The sequence below is a fragment of the Cucumis sativus genome, unplaced genomic scaffold, assembly GCF_000004075.3.
Source record: "Cucumis sativus cultivar 9930 unplaced genomic scaffold, Cucumber_9930_V3 scaffold38, whole genome shotgun sequence".
In the NCBI taxonomy this organism is placed as follows: Eukaryota; Viridiplantae; Streptophyta; class Magnoliopsida; order Cucurbitales; family Cucurbitaceae; genus Cucumis; species Cucumis sativus.
The window spans coordinates 12,644-32,383 of record NW_022279547.1 but is presented as its reverse complement, the minus strand read 5'-3'; the positions used below and the strand labels follow the sequence as shown (position 1 = coordinate 32,383).

General features: G+C 38.8%; 2 protein-coding genes across 23 annotated transcripts in view; one reads left to right on the top strand and one right to left on the bottom strand.

Moving 5' to 3' along the window:
- Positions 1-19,740, top strand: part of LOC116405848 (protein ENHANCED DOWNY MILDEW 2-like) — a 67,174-nt gene that overhangs the window by 38,048 nt on the left and 9,386 nt on the right. For 13 of the 21 annotated variants that reach the window (XM_031889633.1, XM_031889632.1, XM_031889634.1 and 10 more), the window contains one exon: positions 12,672-12,716. The exons of 4 other annotated variants lie outside the window; for them this stretch is intronic. In XM_031889633.1, coding sequence (XP_031745493.1) covers positions 12,672-12,716 — 45 coding nt within the window. Of the gene's footprint in view, positions 1-12,642; positions 12,717-13,273; positions 13,452-15,802; positions 16,437-19,740 lie in introns of those variants that run through there. 4 more of the 21 variants (XM_031889615.1, XM_031889626.1, XM_031889640.1 and 1 more) reach the window with 4 other exon arrangements.
- LOC116405850 (NADH dehydrogenase [ubiquinone] 1 alpha subcomplex assembly factor 3-like) lies at positions 1,393-6,153 on the bottom strand. Of its 2 annotated transcripts, XM_031889645.1 has the most exons (7): positions 5,321-6,153; positions 5,194-5,241; positions 4,351-4,686; positions 4,147-4,263; positions 4,012-4,046; positions 2,643-2,743; positions 1,393-1,685 (listed from the first exon to the last, which is right to left on the bottom strand). In XM_031889645.1, the coding sequence occupies exons 3-7, from the start codon at positions 4,524-4,526 to the stop codon at positions 1,599-1,601; spliced, it is 516 nt and encodes a 171-aa protein (XP_031745505.1). In that variant the 5' UTR covers positions 4,527-4,686; positions 5,194-5,241; positions 5,321-6,153; the 3' UTR covers positions 1,393-1,598. The 2 variants fall into 2 exon arrangements, with proteins under 2 accessions (XP_031745505.1, XP_031745506.1); XM_031889646.1 differs by lacking the exons at positions 5,194-5,241; positions 5,321-6,153 and having other exon boundaries at positions 4,351-4,730.

The window sequence follows — 19,740 nt, the reverse complement described above, 5'->3', positions numbered from 1 at the left end:
GAATTAAGAAGATGATGAATAGTTCCCTTTTTTGCACGTTTCACAAGGGTTAATTATATATAATAATAATAATGATATTTATTATTATTATCATTATTCCTTTTCTTTTGCTAATTAACAAATTAACCAAAATCAAATCATACTTTCTCTCCTCGTTAAATACCCATCAAACCAAACTTTTTACTTTCCCCAAAAATACAATATCTTTCCAAATAATTAGATTTTCCACAATATAATTATTTTCTCTCTAAAAAATATTTTTCCTAAAAAAAATCAATAATATATTATTCTACCCTTCCATAACTTAATTAATTATATACATATATAATTAACCAATAAACTTAAATCTCACCAAAATTTTCAATAGTATAATTAATTAAATAATCTTCCACTGAACATTCAATTAATCACAATTTCCACAATACTAAAAAAATTATAACACCCAATTAAATCCATCATAAATTAAATTAAACTAAGATAATTAAAAAAATAAAATTACCTTAATTTTTAGGTGTTACAGTTTTTGAATTTAAATAATTTTTAGACGTAACCAGCCTTAAGGACAGCATGTTGTACAAGTTATCGACCCTACTGCACCTGTCACTCATGCATACCTTGCTGCCATGGAGCAAATCACTAGTACAAAAGTGGGCTACGACGACAGTTATTTACTGTCGCGAACGGATTTCGCGACAGTTATTTTCAGTCATAGAAGCGGGAGTCATGGAAAGGCCTTCGACGACAGTTTTTGAAAACTGTCGCAATAGGTTGTTTTATGACATGAAATAAATGTTGTTAATCAACATTCAACGACATTCAATAACTGTCATAATTTATTTTATGACATTCAATAACTATCATCATTTCTTTATTAACGACAGTTAAATAATTGTCACGAATTCTATTATCGTGACATGTATTAATTGTCATGAATATGTTTTTCGCGACAGTTTTTTTTTGTAAAAATGTCATTGTTTAGTTATTGACGACATTTTTTTCCAGTCAACGATTGTGCAATCGTGACAGTTTTTCGATAACATTAAATGTCATTGTTTTGCCATTGACGACATTTTTTTCCAGTCAAATATAATGCAATCGTGACAGTTTTTTTTTTAAAAAATTGTCATTGTTTATCATATGACGACATGTTATTCCTGTCACATATAGAGCAATCGTGACAATTTATTTTGTTAAATAACTGTCATCGTTCTCCAATTTACAACAACTATTAACTATCACATTTCTCAATTTCCTATAGTTTTATTATGTTCTCCATGCAGCTCCACCATTACACGAACCATTAGAATGACAATAATGTAGCTGAGAATGACAAATTTGAAATTATACAAGTTTCACACCAATGTACAAGAAAATAACCAACACTTTAATATATATACACTATAATTCTTGATGGCAGGTTATGACAATAACAGTATATCTATACAGCAAAAAGGACCAAGTGACTCGATAGTTGTAGTCATTCTACAAATGAGTAGAGATCAAAGCGCTAAGTAATACTTGTAAGATTTGAGAGGTAGAAGAATCCTGCAATTTAGAGGCATCCATAACAACAACCGAGTCTGGCTCTGGGCGGTGGGTCATGAAGAAACTCCATAAGGCAGAAGCGCTGCAGCTACAATTCTACCCTCCTCATTTAGGATATTATAAGTTGATGTCGCATTTCTCTGCAAATAACAAAGCTTTGTTAAGGATAAACATGCCAACTCGAACATAGGTCAACTGGTCTATACATGTACTCTCAACCTCCCCAAGGTCTGAGGTTAAAGGTTAAGTGAAAAGTAGTTGTACAAGAAGAGACAGCCCTCTTCCCAAGTAGAGTGCATAATTCTGCCCTATATCTGAAGTACCCTCATTTTTCAAATATCAAATATCGATTAGGTTTGTAGTGTACGGAAATACATAGGATATGAAGAGAATTGCTGGACATGGATGATTTGCCTTGAGAGAAAGAGAGAGTGCAGATAACTACTTGATCTACAGTAACAAATTATCCATCGTGTCAAAAACTAGTTAAATTTAGACAAAATGAGACCATTCGAGATTCCAAACAGCCCACTGTTTAAACTAGCAAGTCCCCGGTTGATCATTGTAATTGGTAATTTACTCAACAACAACCCACTTGTTTCTTTCTTAAGCAAAAGTTGACATATGGCTCTAAAGATAGTTCTTGAACAGTTGAACTTAACATCATTCTCAAATATCACCTATAATTCAGATCCTATTTCCACTACATCATGTGGGTTAGTTTTTTTTTCTTTTCTTTTTATTGATGAAGAAACATGTGGTTTTTAATATCCTACACTAAAAAGTCTTTAATACCCATCTGATCAAGGGATTGTAAGGAAAAGAGGATGTTACTGGTGAATTGATGACACGTTAATTTATCTTATCACAAACTAGACAATACAGTAACCCACTACAATCTCTTTTGACGAGGCTATTATGGTTGGTGGATGTTTTCCCACCTATTTTCTTATCCTAAACAAAGAATATACTGTTTCCCACCAATAGTCACAGATCCATAAGATAGCTCAAAATCTTGATTTTCAGATGCATGAAAAGTAATTATCTTATGGATCAAGACAAATTCGACAAACAACATAATTTCAAACCAAAAGTACCGTGTCTACAGCTTCCAACTTCATGCCAGTGGAACGAATGAACTGCCTCAATTCAGGATTTACTGGTTTAGTATATCTCCCACAGCCAAGTATTAGAATTTCTGACAATAAGAAAGATTTAAAAAAAATTAAAATTAAGAAAATTAATCAGTTGACAGTAGAAATCAACAAAAATGTGCTAGCAAAGAGCAAATATGAACAATACACGGCACTAAGATGATGACGGCAGAGCTCGAAAATAAACAGAATATTTGGTTTACAGGCTAGCTTATGCATTCAACTTTAAATGGAAGTAATCTCTCATGTCAGATTCTAGAAGAATGCCTAAGAAAGAAAACCATAAACCTTGTTAACAGAAACGTACACTTGACATCCTCATCTCAGAATCAGAGAAAGAATAAAGAAACAAGAGTTTAGGTCTTGGGTAATTCATTCAATGGCTGAAAAGTGCAAATCTTTCACATATTCAAGAAGCTTTTAATTGATAAATATTACGAGTCCACTCTAATTATGTTATTCCTCCCTTTCTCAATAACAAATTTACAAATTCTAGATTCATTCTCCCATCTCCTCTATAACATATTACACGTCCCTTACAACATTAGCTAGCTAATGTAAATATCTCATTTGGTCCTCTTCCCTCTTCTAGCATAATCAAAATAGAGAGAGTATCGGGATCGGGAAGGTGTGAATATCGGCAGAGGTTAGAAGCTATCACCTAGCTGGATGGAGTATTAAGACCGATTCGGAGTGCCAAAGAAAGGTATATGGAGGGTAGACTTGCTTATCAGCCGAAAGAGAGAGAAGGAAGAAAAAAACGAGAAAGAGTGAAGAAAAAAAATCCTCATCATCTTCCTGTTTAAAAGCTTCAGATCCGTCTACATTTTTAACTAGGTACACGAGTCAAATTATCAAAAATCTAATTATTTAAACAGCAAAACTAAGGCATGGTTGTATTGTGGGATACTTCAAAGGAACAATTAGGCCACAACCTGCACTATCTCACATGATATCCTCGTCTAAGGCAGACGTGAAAATCTTACCCCACATGTTACAGTATTGAAAGAAGGAAAGGAATGATAAAGTTAAAGTCTTGCTCATGCTCAAGCACAGAAAAACTAGTCCAAGAACCTTACTCGTCCACAGTCGCGGGCCAGCTTGCACTTCACCTCAATAATCTGACAGGACAATACAACTTACCATATAACATTTGGGCACCAATTGCCAAGGAAAATCACAGACGTCCTTTAGTAATAAACACATTTCAATAGAAACGTCAAATCTAGGTATCTTTAGACACTCGTATTAAAACTACTTCAACAATGCCCAATAATTCAACACATTTTCCAAACACAACAACAGATTTTACCTGGAATAGGGCGCACAATCTGGAAGATAGATAAGTTGCAAAAAAAAAAAAAAAAAAAAAACATTTCAATCACCAAAAAGAACAAAAGAAGTAAATTGAGTATTGTAAGTTAGGAACAAGAAATGCAAAGCAAACCTATCAGACGTAATTTCCGAAAATTTCTTAGGAGTCCAAGACATCAACAAATTCCCAACACAAAGCAAGCTGCCCTCATAATCCACTCCATTCACAGTGAACCCCGTCTCAGTATACCTTAAATCCCCGCATAAAAGAGTCAAAGATATAAAATTGAGGAAAGAAATCGATGCAAAAGACAAAAAGGAGAAGTTAGGGCAGTACCGTTGAAAACGAAGCTGATCTTCAGGGACATTGTCGATGAGATTGATCTGATCGTAAAGTGAAAAGGCACGTCTCAACGACGGAAGAGGCTGGCTGAAACCAGGCTTCCGGCGATCATTTTTAAGGGTTCTAATTAGATTAGGCAGCGTCGCCACCGCTTTCATCCTTGCCGCCATTTTTCTCAGGCCCTCTGTCCCTGTCCCGGAGTTTCGCCCCCAAATCCCTTTTTCTCTTTTACTTTTCTTCTTTAGGACATCAACTTTGATATAATTGCATTTTTCATTTAGTGTTTTGCGAAAGAAATCGAGCAGTAGCTTTGGTGGTCCCGTGGGACACCTACAAGGTAAACATCCCAATACAACCTAACAATTTATCCCCTCATTCCATTCAATCCATCTTTCAGTTACTTCAAAACATAAAGTTCTTTCTCTCGACGTCCTAACAGTCAACTTATCTCACTTTAGTCATATGTCTGTCAATAATATACTAATACGTCAGTCAATTAAACTATACAGTCAATACACCCCTTAGTTCACCAGCACAAACCACAGTTCAGTATAATCCACATCCAACCGAAACAAATTCACTAGTTCACATCCAAATCTTTATACAGCACAATCTATTAATATCATCATGTACACATAAGCATAATTTCAGTCATTCACATGTATACTTTCGGCAATCCACATCAATTCACACGTCAATGTATATATATATGTTTCCAGTCAAATACAACATACACTAAACATTTAGTCTACAACCAAACATGTACATCTTAATCATCATCCATACAGTCCAACACAACTCAAAAACTTTAGGTGAGTCCAGTAGAAAGTCCCTTACCTCAAAGTTGGGGAAGCTCCTTAATCAACTAACGTCCTCGAAACAATCCTAAGCACAACAACACAAAATTCAATTACTTTCACGATACATATCTCACTTACTTTCCTCAACGTAAGTTCCAACTCACCGACATATTGGCGAACTGAACCCTCAACAACTCACAAACTGGTTGTGAATGTAAGGGAGCCTAACGTTACTCCCAACACCTCAACGCACGACTGTCGAACTCGCAGCAAAAATCCTAAGTGTGGGTCGGTCAGCGGTCGGCCAAAGGGAACGTGGCGGCTGGGCTTCACGGATGGAGACCGTCGCGAACAGACCGCGAATCTGAATGGTTACAGCAAATCTGAACGGTTACAGCAACTAGTCGGCCGACGTCGATAGCAGGTGGAGCGGCAGTTGTGAGCGGGGAGCGTGGCGGTTACTGGTTCACGCGGCGGCCTTGGCTTCAACGGAGACAGAACCGGCTGAGACGGCTGGACAGCGGCGGAAGAGCAATGGCTGCAGCGGCGGAAGGTCTTGCGGTACAGATCTGGACGGCGGCCGCAAGGTGACGCGTACGGCTGCCTCGCGAACTGGCCGATGGTTGCAGCGACGTCCGGCTGGGTTTGGACGGAACGGAGAGGAGAAGAGAAGATGGAGATGGCCGGCGGCGGTTGCTGTGCGAACGGATGGGGCGGCTGGGCTGCGGCGGGAAGAAAACGGAAGGGAAAAGATCGGTGGGAGTCGCGGCGCACGGCGGAAGAAGGAAATAGGGGCGGCGGTTGCTGGGCTGTGACGCAGATCTGGACTGGGTAGTGGTCACGTGGCGGCCGACGGCTGCTGCGAACGGAAGAAGAAGAGGAATGGAGGTCGGCCGGTGGCGGTTGCTGCGCTGCGAACGGGGAGAAGGGGAAGGGCGCACGGCGCACGGGAGGAGAAGAGAAGAGAAGAGAAGAGAAAAGAAAAGAAAAAGAAAAAGAAAAAGAAAAAAAAGAAAAAGAAGAAAGAAAAGAAACAAGAAAAAAAATAATAATAATAAATTTCTTTATTATTATTATTATTATTTTTAAATTAATAAAAATAATATATATACCTTTCCTTTTTTGTTTTCTTTTTCTTTTGGGGCATTACATGGCGGTTACTGCTTCACACGGTGGCTCGGCTTCGACGGAAACAGAACAAGACGCGGAAACGGTTTCAGCGGCGGTGAGGCTGTGCACGGCGACGCAAATCTGGACCGGGCAGCGGCGGAAGGGCAACGACGCGGTCTTGCGGTGCAGATCTGGACGGCGGCAGATCTGGACGCGTACGGCTGCTTTGCAAACTGAAGAGAAGAGGAGAAGGGTCGCGACGCTCGGCTTCAGTAGGGGAGACGCGGCGGTTTGCGGCAGGGCTGCGGACGGAAGAAGAAAATGGAAGGGAAGGGAGGCGACGGTTTGCGGCGGGGCTGCGAACGGGAAGGAGAAGAGGAATGGAGGTCGGTCGGTGGCGGTTTTGCTTCGCGAACGGAGAGAAGGGGAAGGATGGGGCGGCTGGGCTGCGGCGGAAAGAAAGACGGAAGGGAACGGCGGAAGGAAAAGAGAAAAGAGAAGGAAAGGAGAAGGAGACGGTGGAGTCGTCGTGGCGTACGGGAGGAAGGAGAAGAGGCGCGGCGGTTGCGGCTGGGGAGAAGGGGAAGGACGCACGGGGAGGAAGAAGGAAATAGGGAAAAGAAAGAAAAAGGAAAAAGAAAAGAAAAGGAAAAAAGAAAAAAATTTTAACCCTAACATTCTATGACAGTTAATAACTGTCACGAAAAGTGTTTTCCGAAAAATTCCGTCTTTTCCTGCCAAAAACGCGAAATTTTATATTTCGTGACAGTTTTTTTTTCTTCCATTCATTTTTTGAGATATATAACTGTCATTGTAGGGTAGTTTTCTTCTAGTAAATGTACATAGACTTATTGTTCAAAGTATTGGCACAGTGACAACCTACCTAGGATATCCAAACAACTCATGTACGGACACCGGCTGCAAGTGTTTAGATCCCAGTTGCGGGAGTTTAGGCCCCAATTGTAGCATATAACCTACTTGATATGCTTTCAGCAGAAGCCAAACACTTGAGGGATTTCAGGAAGTATAACCCTCGGACTTTCGATGGATCCTTGGCAAACTCCACCAAGGCGCAGATGTGGTTGAGTTCGGTGAAGACTATCTTTCGTTACATGAAGTGCTCCAATGACCAAAAAGTTTAGTGCGTCGTGTTCTTACTAACTGATAGAGACAGAGGCTAGTGGAAGTCCACATAGAGGATGTTGGGTGGAGATATGAGTCAGATCACCTAAAAGTAGTTTAAGGAGAATTTTCATGCCAAATTCTTCTTCGTGTCAAGAGTTCTTAAAGTTGGAGCAAGGCAATATGGCCATAGAGGAGTATGATCAAGACTTCGATGTGTTATCCCGATTTGCACCTGAGTTAGTGAGAACTGAGACTGAGAGAGTTGACAAGTTTGTCAAAGGCATTAAGTAGGAGATCCAGGGTTTCGTTAGAGTCTTTAGACTAGCTACCTAAGATGATGCACTACACATGACAGTGGATTTGAGTTTGCATGAGAGGATAAAGATGGCCAAGGCTGTAGAGAATGGTCCAATTGTAGGGTAGAAAAGGAAGGCTTAGCAGTAGCCTACAGTAGCACCACAAAGGAATTTGAGATTAGGTGGTTTGTTCCAGCAGCTTAGACAGTAGGTTGTTGAGGCAGGCAAAACCTTGAAGGAAGTATACATGTGTTCTAATTGTGAAAGGTCTCATTCAGGTCATTGCCTAATAGGAAGTAGTATATGCTACAAGTGTAGGCAACCTGACATATATATAGCTGATAATTACCCTCAGAAATAGTTTGAACCTATCTCGAACTAGACTTCTACATCTCGATAGGGGTGAGTTTTTGCCACTAATCAACAGGAGGCTGAGAAAGCTTACACAGTGGTGATAGGTACACTTCTAATCTTGGAGCACGTTGCTTTATTATTATTTGACTCAGGGTCCTCTCATTCTTTTATATCGCCAATTTTTGTTCAACATATGAGTTTACAAGTAGAACCCTTGAGTTATATGTTATTTGTCTCTACTCCATCTGGAGAAATTATGTTGTCGAAAGGAAAGATAAAAACATGTTAAATAGAAATAGCATATATGTTTTAGATGTAACTTTATTAGTATTACACATGCAAGACTTTGATGTAATATCGGGCATGAATTGGCTATCTGCTAACCATGCAAACATAGATTATTCTCGCAAGGAGGTAGTTTTTAACCCTCATGAGGCGACTAGTTTAAAGTATAAGGGGGCGGGGACTGTGGCCTACCCAAAGTTATCTCAACCATGAAGGCCAGTAAGTTGTTCAACCAAGGTACTTAGAGTATCTTGGCTAGTGTTGTAGATACCAGAGAGCCCGATGTATCCTTATCATCTGAATGAATGGTAAGGAAATACCCCGATGTTTTTTTAGAAGAGCTTTCAAGACTTTCTCCTCACAAAGAGGTTGATTTTGCTATTGAACTGAAACCAGGCATTGGTCCCATATCGAGAGCTCCATACAGAATGGCTCCAGCTGAGCTGAAGGAGTTGAAGGTCTAGTTGCAAGAATTATAGGACAAGGGCTTTATTCGATCTAGTATGTCACCTTGGGGAGCACCGACATTATTTGTGAAGAAGAAAGATGGGTTGATGTGTCTTTGCATTTACTATAAAAAGCTTAATAAGGTGATAGTCAAGAACAAATATTCATTGCCCAGGATTGATGGCTTGTTTGATCACTTTTAGGGAGCCACTGTGTTCTTTAAGATCAATTTACGATCAGGATATTACCAATTGAGGATTAGAGACAGTGATATTCCCAAGACTGCCTTTTCAGATATGGACATTACGAGTTTATTGTGATGTCCTTTGGCTCGACAAATGCTCCTGGTGTATTTATGGATTTGATGAATAAGGTGCTTAAGGATTTCTTAGACACTTCTGTGATATTTTTTATTGATCACATCTTGGTTTACTCCAAGACAGAGGCTGAGCATGAGGAGTATTTGCATAAGGTATTAGAGACTCTTCGAGCCAATAGGCTATATGCCAAGTTTTCCAAGTGTGAGTTTTGACTGAAGCAAGTTTTGTTCCTTGGCCATGTAGTGTCCAGTGAAGGAGTTATTATAGACCCAGCAAAGATTAAAGTTGTTACCATTTGGCCTCGACCTTGTACAGTCAGTGAAGTTTAAAGTTTTTTGGGTTTAATAGGTTATTACAGAAGGTTCGTGGAAGGCTTCTCTTGTATAGCTAGTCCGTTGACCTAGCTAACCAGGAAGGGGAATCCTTTTGTTTGGAGCCCAGCATGTGAGAGCAGTTTCCAGGATCTTAAACAGAAACTTGTTACTACACCAGTCCTTATAGTGCCAGATGGATCTGGGAGTTATGTGATTTACAGCAATGCCTCTTAGAAAGGATTGAGTTGTGTATTGATGCAATAAGGTAAGGTGGTTGTTTATGCCTCTCCTCAGTTGAAGAGTCATGAGCAGAACTACCCTACACATGATTTAGAGTTTGGCAGCAATAGTTTTTGCACTTAAGATTTGGAGGCATTATTTATATGGTGAGAAGATTCAGATCTTCATTGACCATAAGAGCTTGAATTGGTCAAGGACTTAAATATGAGATAAATATGAGATAGCGCGGATGGCTCGAGTTAGTCAAGGACTATGATCATGAGATCGTGAGTTAGTAGGAAGGTATCATACTCTGTAGCACTCATTACTAGTCAGGTTCCTTTGCACAGAGATCTTGAGAGAGCTAAGATTGCATTTTTAGTAGGAGAAGTCACCTCACAGTTAGCTCAGGTGTCAGTACAACCAACTTTGAGGCAGAGAATTATTATTGCTCAGCTCACTGATCCTTATTTGGTTGATAAGCGATGCTTAACAGAAGTAGGGTAAGCTGAGGAGTTCTCTTTATCCTCTGATGATGGACTCATGTTCGAGAGACGGTTATGTGTGCCAGCAGACAGTGTAGTTAAGACAGAGTTGTTGGTTGAGGCCCATAATTCTCCACTTTCTATGCATCCAAATAGTACAAAGATGTATAAATATTTAAAACAAGTTTACTGGTGGAAAAATATGAAGAGGGAAGTGCCAGACTTTGTCAATAAGTCTCTAATTTGCTAACAGGTGAAGACACTAAAACAGAAGCCAACAGGTTTTTTGCAACCTTTGAGTGTGCCGGAATGAAAGTGGGAGAATGTGTCTATAGATTTCATTTTAGAACTGCCAAGGTCTCTGAATGGTTATAAAGTAATTTGGTTTATTGTTGACAAGCTCACGAAGTCAGCCCATTTCATCTCAGAGAAGTCCACTTGTACTGCCAGTAAGTGGGCACAGTTGTATATGACCGAGATAGTGAGACTACATGGAGTGCTCGTGTCAATTGTTTCTGATAGAGATGCCTATTTTACTTCCAAGTTTTGGAAAGGACTTCAGGCTGCCATGGGCACGAGATTGGACTTTAGTATAACTGTTCACCCTTAGACTGATGGTTAGACAGAGCGTTTGAGCCAAATTTTGGAGGATATGTTCCGAACATGTGTGCTAGAGTTTTCAGGAAGTTGGGACTCCTATTTGCATTTGATGGAGTTCGCTTATAATAACAGTTAGCAGGCTACCATTGACATGACATCATTTGAAGCTCTGCATGGTAAGTGTTGTAGATTCTCTGTATGTTGGGGTGAAGTTGGTGAGTAGAGGATGTTATGTCCCAAGCTAGTTCAGACCACCAATGAGGCCATACAGAAGATTAGAGCCCGCATGTTGACAGCGCAGAGCATACAGAAGAGTTACGCCAATGAACAACGTAGGGATCTTGAGTTTGATGTAGGGGACATGGTTTTTGTAAAGGTAGCACCTATGAAGGGTGTTATGAGGTTTGAGAAGAAGGGAAACCTGAGTCCACGTTTCGTAACTCATCATTTGGCATTGCCTCTGTCATTGTCTGCAGTTCATGATGTATACGATGTATCCATGCTGAGGAAGTGTGTAACAGATCCAACACATATAGTTGATTATGAGTCATTGCAAATCAATGAGAACTTGAGCTATGAGGAGCAACCAGTTGAGATTTTGGCAAAAGAAGTTAAGTTGCTTCATAACAGGGGAATTAATTAATGTTCTTTATCAAAACCACGAGGTCGAAAAAGCTACTTGGGAGAGAGAGGACAACATGAGAGCTCATTATCCCGAGCTATACAAGGATTAGAACTTTCAAGGACGAAAGTTTCTCAAAGGAGGGACATAATCTTATTTTTAAAGTATCTTAATTTAATTTAATTTATGATGGATTTAGTCTAGTGTTATAATTTTTTAGAATTGTTTGTTTTGTTGAAATTGTGATTAATTAAATGTTCAATGGAAGATTATTTAATTAATTGTATTATTGGAAATTTTGGTGAGATTTAAGATTATTGGCTAATTATATAAGTAAATATAATAAACTAAGTCATGGAAGGGTAAGAATAATTTATTATTGACTTTTTTAGGAAAGATATTTTTGAGCGAGAGAAAATAGTTATATTGTGGAAAATATAATTATTTTGAAAGATATTGTATTCTTGGGAAAAATAAAAAGTTTGGTTTGATGAGGAGACAGAGTATAATTTAATTGAGTTAACTTGTTAATTGGAAATGGAAAAGGAATAATGATAATAATAATAAATATCATCATCATTATTATATATAATTAACCCTCGTGAAACGTGCAAAGAAAAGAGAACTATTCATCATCTTTTTCCTTCTTCACAAACCCTAGTCGTCACTGAACCCATTGCAAGGATCATCACTCATCGTTTGTGGACACTATCATTCCTCCTCCGTTCGCGTACAGGTGAAGTTGAGGTGTCTCTTTCTTTTTATTTATTTTTCGCACGTTTTTGTCAAGCCTCATTGTCGGCAAGTTCTGTCTCGTGCCACCAAAATCTCATCGCAGGCAGCAGTCGAACGAACCTTTTGCCTGACCAAGCCGATATGTGCATCACCGAGTCGATTCTCCACTTCTTCACAAGTTGCCCTCAACTCTGCTAATTTTTCCTCTCTTTGCGAGTAGTGCGCCCAAGCTAACCGTCGAGCCGATTCTCCTTCTGTCAAGTTGTGTGAGCCATTTCTACCTTAGTCCAAGCCAAGTTACTTTTTGGTATCTCTTGAGCCTTTTGGGTGAATTTGTGTTGGGTTTGGTACGTCCAAATGAATATTCTTTGGATCTTAAATAAGTTTACAAGAGAATGAGTTGAATTACTTTTGCTCGAAGGTTCAAGTGTTAATTTGAGGATTTGAAACTGCAAATTTTTTCATTCAAGGTTGTGTTGGATTCAACCTTCGTCTTGGGGTAAGTTTGGATGCTTAATTAAATAGTTGCATGATGGTTGACAAAATTAACAATTTTAATTTTGTTTATGTTTAGGCCTGACTTAATTGAGAATTGACTGTCAGGAAGGGACTATATTTTCACTATATTTTCAACTAATTAATCTCCAGGTAAAAGATTCTACTACTAGCCTCTTACATTATGTTTTACCTTAGTATGCATTAACATAGTTATGATGCATGTGATGTGACTGTTAAGGATGTTAGATAATGATAGCAACATAGAAAATCGTTATGTATGACTGAGATATGTGATGACCATGATATGTTATGAATGAGATATACTATGGTTGAGATATATTACGATTAAGATATGATATTTATGTTATGCTATATGTATATGCTATGATGTTCTGTTAGCTTTACTTGTTAGAGTCGTACCATGTAGGTGTCCCTCGGGATCACCACCTATTTATGTATTTGTGGTTAGGTTTGATGTGTGATTCGACAAGATCACTTACAACTTGACTCTTCTTTAGGGTGATTCCTTCTGCTTCACCAAGAGCCCATATATGTCCCTACGAGATCACTAGATAGGGTGATTTCAGTAGAATAATATATATGTGGTACTTTCTTATAGGAGGACTTTAACGTAAAATTAACAAACACGTAGTGGGACTAATAGTGGATCCCTTACTAAGTATAAATTTAGACTAACTCATTTCTAGATTTAATTTTTCAGGCAAAGATAGAGGTAAAGGCAAGTTAGCGAATGACAAGAAGTGACCATGGTTCTCCATAGGGGACAATTTATGTTTTATTTAGCATTTATATTTTCAATATTAAATTTTCATAAACTTATTTCAGAACCCATATTTACTTTTAGATATATATTTTTATTTTAAATAGGGCCCAAACTAATATTTTATTTATTGTTTTCTTTACATACTTTACTTATATTTTATGAATAAATATTTGAAGTGTTTGTTTTAAAACTTAGTATTTTCTTTGATTTAAATAAAAAGTCTTTATTTGTTTTAGTAGTAATGACCTCAACTTAGTATAAAGAGTTGGGTCGTTACACTTTCGAGTTATGTAGAGGATGTAAACCTAGTTAAGTCACTCCATAATTTGGGGTTGTCCAGCACACGTTTTAGTGTCAAATTCTAAGAAGTTGGACTCTCGTTCAAGGTTATGTCAATTTTTTGGTTATCCTAAAGAAACGAGAGGTGGTCTATTCTTCGATCCACAAGAAAACAAAGTGTTTATATTGACAAAGGCTACTTTCTTGGAAGAAAACAACATGATCGATCATAAACCATGAAGCAAATCAAAATTAAGTGAAGCTACTAATGAATCAACAAGGGTTGTTGATGAAGTTGGTCCCTCATCAAGAGTTGAGGAAACCAACACATCCGATTAGTCTCATCCTTCTCATACTGATGTAGACAAGGACTAATAGGTTAAAACCATGGAATCTATGTACTTCAATTCAGTATGAGAGCTTGTAGATCTACCTGAAGGGGTGAAACCCATAGGGTGCAAATGGATCTATAAGAGAAAGAGAGATTCAGCTGGGAAGGTACAAACCTTCAAAGCTAGACTTTTAGCAAATGGGTATACCCAAAGGGAAGGGATTGACTACGAGGAAACTTTTTCTCTGTTGCTATGTTAAAGTCTATCAGGATTCTCTTGTCCATAGTCACTTTTTATGATTATGAAATATGACAAATGGATGTTAATACTGTTTTTCTAAGTGGAAATCTTGAAGAGAGTATCTTTATGTCTCAGCCTGAGGGGTTCATAGACCATAAACAGACATAGACCACTGTTACTAATGGATCGTTTAGATTTGGTACAATATTGTTTAGACTAAATAAAAGATCGTTTATGTTGGGATTTATGTCCTAAAACTCGTAGATTGTAAATATAATCCATTAATCGTTGTTAATAACATGTTATTATTGTAATAATTGTTATTGGTTATAATATTAGTTGTCTTAATAACTCAAATCAAACAAACTAACATCCTAAGTTGTTTAATGAATCTTAAACAGTATGTAGAGACATATAGGGATAAAGGTTCAAGATCAACTTAAAGGTTCTATAGTACAAGGATAAGGCTGAATACCTAATCCTGGTAACACTATGAATATGGCTCACTTTGTATTTGATACAAACACAATGATTCAACGCGTTTGTGTAGTTGACATACGAGTGACGGTATCTTATGCAATAAGTTTACATAAGATCAGACGGCAAAATAATAACTACTAGATGAAACTCTGTTTACTAGTCAGGTTTTTATTCATTAGGATGACCTAGGTAACTTAGTTTTAATTGTAACGCCCCAACTTTTCTAGAAGGTTGAGGTCATTACTATTTAAGTAAATATAGATTTTTTTTAATATACAAGAAAATAAATTAAAATTTGAGGAAAAACTTTAAATAATAAGTAGTTAAAATAACTGATCAAAATACCAGTTTGGGCCCAAAAATAGAAGAAATACATAAAGTAATTGAACCAGAGTTCTGAAATAAACCTATGAAAATATAACTATTGAAATATAAATGCGGAAGAAAACTGAATTGATCCCTATGGCGATCTATGATCACTTCTTATCATTCGCTATTATGCCTTTGCCTCTACCCTTACCTGAAATTAAACATTTAAAAGAGTGAGTATAAATTTATACTTAGTAAGAGACCCATAGTGGTCTCACTATGTGTCTGTTAACCTTTCGTTAGAGTCCTGTAACATGGTACCGCATACTATTACGCTCCCGAACGCATACTATCAAGTGGTTCCGTAGGGACACATCTAGGCTCTCGGTGAACCCGAAGGAATCATCCTATAGGAGAGTCAGACTGTAAGTGATCTCGTCGAATCACATCTCAAACAAGTCACACATGCATACATAGGTGGTGACCCTGATGGACCCCCATACGGTACAACTCTAATAGGCAAAACTAACAGAACACTATAGCCTATACATGTTTATCATAAGATCAACATCTTAGCTCAATTACACATAACTCAAAAGTAACATATTTGATTATAGCATGCCTCAACAAATAATACTATATCTAAATCATAATATGGTTTTCAAAGTAACTATTTATACGACCATCTCAAACAACATAATTCAACTCATTCCAGTGCTAACTCATTTTAGACCCAAAACAATAATTATTTGGGTGTACCAAACCCAACGAGAATTAAGCAAAAACTCACCAAGGGCTTAAATATGTTGCAGACGACTAAAACTGAAGGTGGCTCGACTAACAACACTTCAGCTCGAGTCTTGAGACTCACGGCTGGCATACGACTCACACAGGAATGGCTCGGTTGCGCGTGGCTCGCGTATGGCTTACACGAAATGGCTCGGATCCACAGAGATGACTCACGAGGCTCGGTGAAGGAATACGACTCGAACTAACATGACTTGGACATGTGGCTCGCAAAAAGAAAACTTTCACAGCTTGCATCCTTCACTGTCAAGCACGATGATGTCCGGCGGTGCTGTGCGAGTGGAGGCAACGACGGGTGATGGTTTCGACGGAAGAAAGGGTTCTGACCGATGATGTGGAGGAGGAACGCACAGAGGAAGACAGGGGTCGTTCGACGGTTCGATGCAACACGCGTCGACACGGCTGGAGAGAAACGAACGGTTGTGCTTCGTGACCGTGACGCTTCGACTATGCGACTGTGACAGGGACTCTCTCACCGGAGTGCTGCATTCGATGATGGCTGGAGGAGCGGGGCGACAGCTACTCTAGGGTTAAATGGTGAAGAAGAAAGAGTGGGGTGGAGAAGATGAGCACGAAATACGAGAGAGACTTATTTAATATATACAATAATAATAAGTATTATTATTATTATTGTCATTATCTTTATTATCATTATTTAATTTCCCCAACGAACTCATTTTTTTCTATTTCAATTAATTTTTCTCTTTCTTCATTACTAACTCAATCCATCATCAATAACTTCTCTCGTTTCCTTAATAATTATATTATCCCATAATATAATTATTCCTATTCGTCTATAACTTTGCTTATACCCATAAACAATAATTACTCATAATACTTTCAACTTTACAAATTTAATTTACCAACCAATCAATCCAAAAATTACCACTTTAACAAAATGATTTCAAATTTCAGAATTAACCACATATCATTCCAACGCACTTAACTTCCACAAATCAAATAATTTCACACATAACACCCAATTTTTTTTAATATAACCCACATTAAAGTTAACTTACTAGTTTTGGGGGGTTGTAATCTTTCCTCCTTTGAGAAACTTTCGTCCTTGAAAGATCTAATCCTCGAATAGCTCGGGATAATGCGCTCTCATGTTGTCCTCTTTCTCTCAAGTAGCTTCCTCAACCTCGTGGTTTCGCCACAAAACCTTGACCAATGTAATTCCTCTGTTACAAAGCAGTTTAACTTCCTTAGCCAAAATCTCAATTGGCCGCTCCTCATAGCTTAAGTTGTCGTTAATTTGCAACGGTTTGTAGTCGACTATATGTGAGGGATCTGCCACATACTTCCTCAGCATGGAGACATGAAACACATCATGAACTGCAGATAATTGCGGAGGCAAGGCCAAATGATAAGCTACAGGGCCAATCCTTTCAAGAATCTCAAACGACCCTACAAAACGTGGACTCAACTTCCCTTTCTTCTCGAATCTTAGAACACCCGTTATAGGTGCTACCTTCAAAAAAATCATGTCTCCTACGTCAAACTCAAGATCCCTACGTCGTTCATCAGCATAGTTCCTCTGTCTGCTCTGTGTTGTCAATATGCGAGCTCTAATTTTCTGTGTGGCTTCGTTCGTGGGTTGAACTAGTTCAAGGCCTAACATTCTCTACTCACCAACCACACCCCAACAAACCGGGGATTTACACCTTTTACCATACAAAGCTTCAAACGGTGTCATGCCAATGGTAGCTATTATAGGCGAACTCCATCAAGTTCAAGTGGGAGTCCCAACTCCCTAAGAACTCCAACACACAAGCTCGCAACATATCCTCCAGAATCTAATTCAAACGCTCTATCTGACCATCAGTCTGAGGATGAAAAGTTGTACTAAAGTCCAATCTCGTGCCCATGGTAGCCTGAAGTCCTTTCTAGAACTTGAAAGTAAAACGGGCATCTCTATCAAAAACAATGGATACCGATACCCTATGCAACCTCACTACTTCAGTTATATACAATTGTATGGGTTGCCCGGGATTCAAACCCAGAACTTGTGCCCACTTACTGGCAGTATAAGTGGACTTCCCTGGAATGAAGTGTGCTGACTTCGTGAGTCTGTCAACAACCCATATCACTGTATAACTCTTCAGGGTCCTAGGTAGTCCAGAAATGAAGTCCATAGATACATTCTTCCACTTCCACTTTGGCACACCCAAGGGTTGTAACAACCCTGCTGGCTTTTGTCTTGGTGCCTTCACCTTCTGGCACACCAGACATTTACTAACAAAATCTGCCACCTCTCTCTTCATATTTCTCCACTAGTAAACTCGCTTCAAATCCTAGTACATCTTTGTACTGCCTGGATGCATAGAAAATGGGGAACTATGGGCCTCAGTCAACAACTCGATCTTAACTGTATTGTCTGCTGGCACACATAATCGTTTGTCAAACACGAGTCCCTCATTAGTGGATATAGAGAACTCCTAAACTTGCCCTCCTTCTACTAAGCGGCGCTTATCCACCAAATAAGGGTTAGTGAGCTGGGCAATAATAATTCTCTGCCTCAAAGTTGGCTGTAATGACAATTGAGCTAACTGTGAGGTAACTTCCCCTACTAAAATTACAAGCTCAGCTCTCTCAAGGTCTCTATGCAAATGAACCTGCCTAATAATGAGTGCTGCAGAATGTGATATCTTCCTACTAAGAGCATCAACTACCACATCCGCCTTACCTGGGTGGTATAAAATCTCATAGTCATAGTCTTTAACCTACTCGAGCCATCTTCGCTACCTCAAATTCAACTCCTTCTGAGTGAAGAAGTACTTCAAGCTCTTATGGTCGGTGAAGATCTGAATCTTCTCACCGTATAAATAGTGCCTCCAAATCTTTAGTGCAAAAAACTACTGCAGCCAACTCTAAATCATGTGTAGGATAGTTTTGCTCATGACTTTTCAACTGACGAGAAGCATAAGTAACCATCATATCTTGTTGCATAAAAAAGTAACCCATTCCTTTCTTAGAGGCATCATTGTATATCACATAATTACCAGATCCATTAGGCACTGTAAAAACCGATGCAGTAACGAGTTTTTGCTTGAGATTCTAGAAACTGCTCTCACACGCTGGACTCCAAACAAAAGGAGTCCCCTTCCTGCTTAGTTGGGTCAAAGGACTAGCTATATGAGAGAACCCTTCCACAAACCTCCTGTAATAACCTACTAAACCTAGAAAATTTCGAACTTCACTAATTGTAGAAGGTCGAGGCCAATTCGTAACGACTTCGATCTTTGCTGGGTCCACAGAAAGTCCCTCACTGGATACTACATGACCAAGGAATGACACCTGCTTCATCCAGAACTCGCACTTGGAAAACTTGGCATACAACCTATTGGCTCGAAGGGTCTCGAACACCTGATGCAGATGCTCCTCATGCTCAGCCTCTGCCTTGGAGTAAACCAAGATGTCATCAATAAAAACTATCGCATAAATGTCTAAGAAATCCTTAAACACCATGTTCATCAATTCCATAAATGCAGCAAGAGCATTTGTCAAGCCAAAGGACATTACAATAAACTCATAATGTCCATAACGAGAACGAAAGGTCGTCTTAGATATCATTGTGCCTAATCCTCAACTGGTGATATCCCAAACGTAAACCGATCTTAGAGAACATCGTGGCTCTCTGTAGCTGATCAAATAGCTCCTCATTTCTAGGCAATGGATATTTGTTCTTAACTGTCACCTTATTAAGCTCTCTATAGTCAATGCAAAGACGCATTGACCCATCTTTCTTCTTCACAAACAACATTGGTGCTCTCCAAGGTAACACACTAGGTCGAATAAAACCCTTGTCCAGCAATTCCTGCAACTAGACCTTCAGCTCCTTCAGTTCTGCTGGCGTCATTCTGTATGAGGCTCTCGATATGAGACCAGTACCTGGTTCGAGCTCTATGGCGAAGTCAACCTCTCTGCGGCGCGGAAGTCC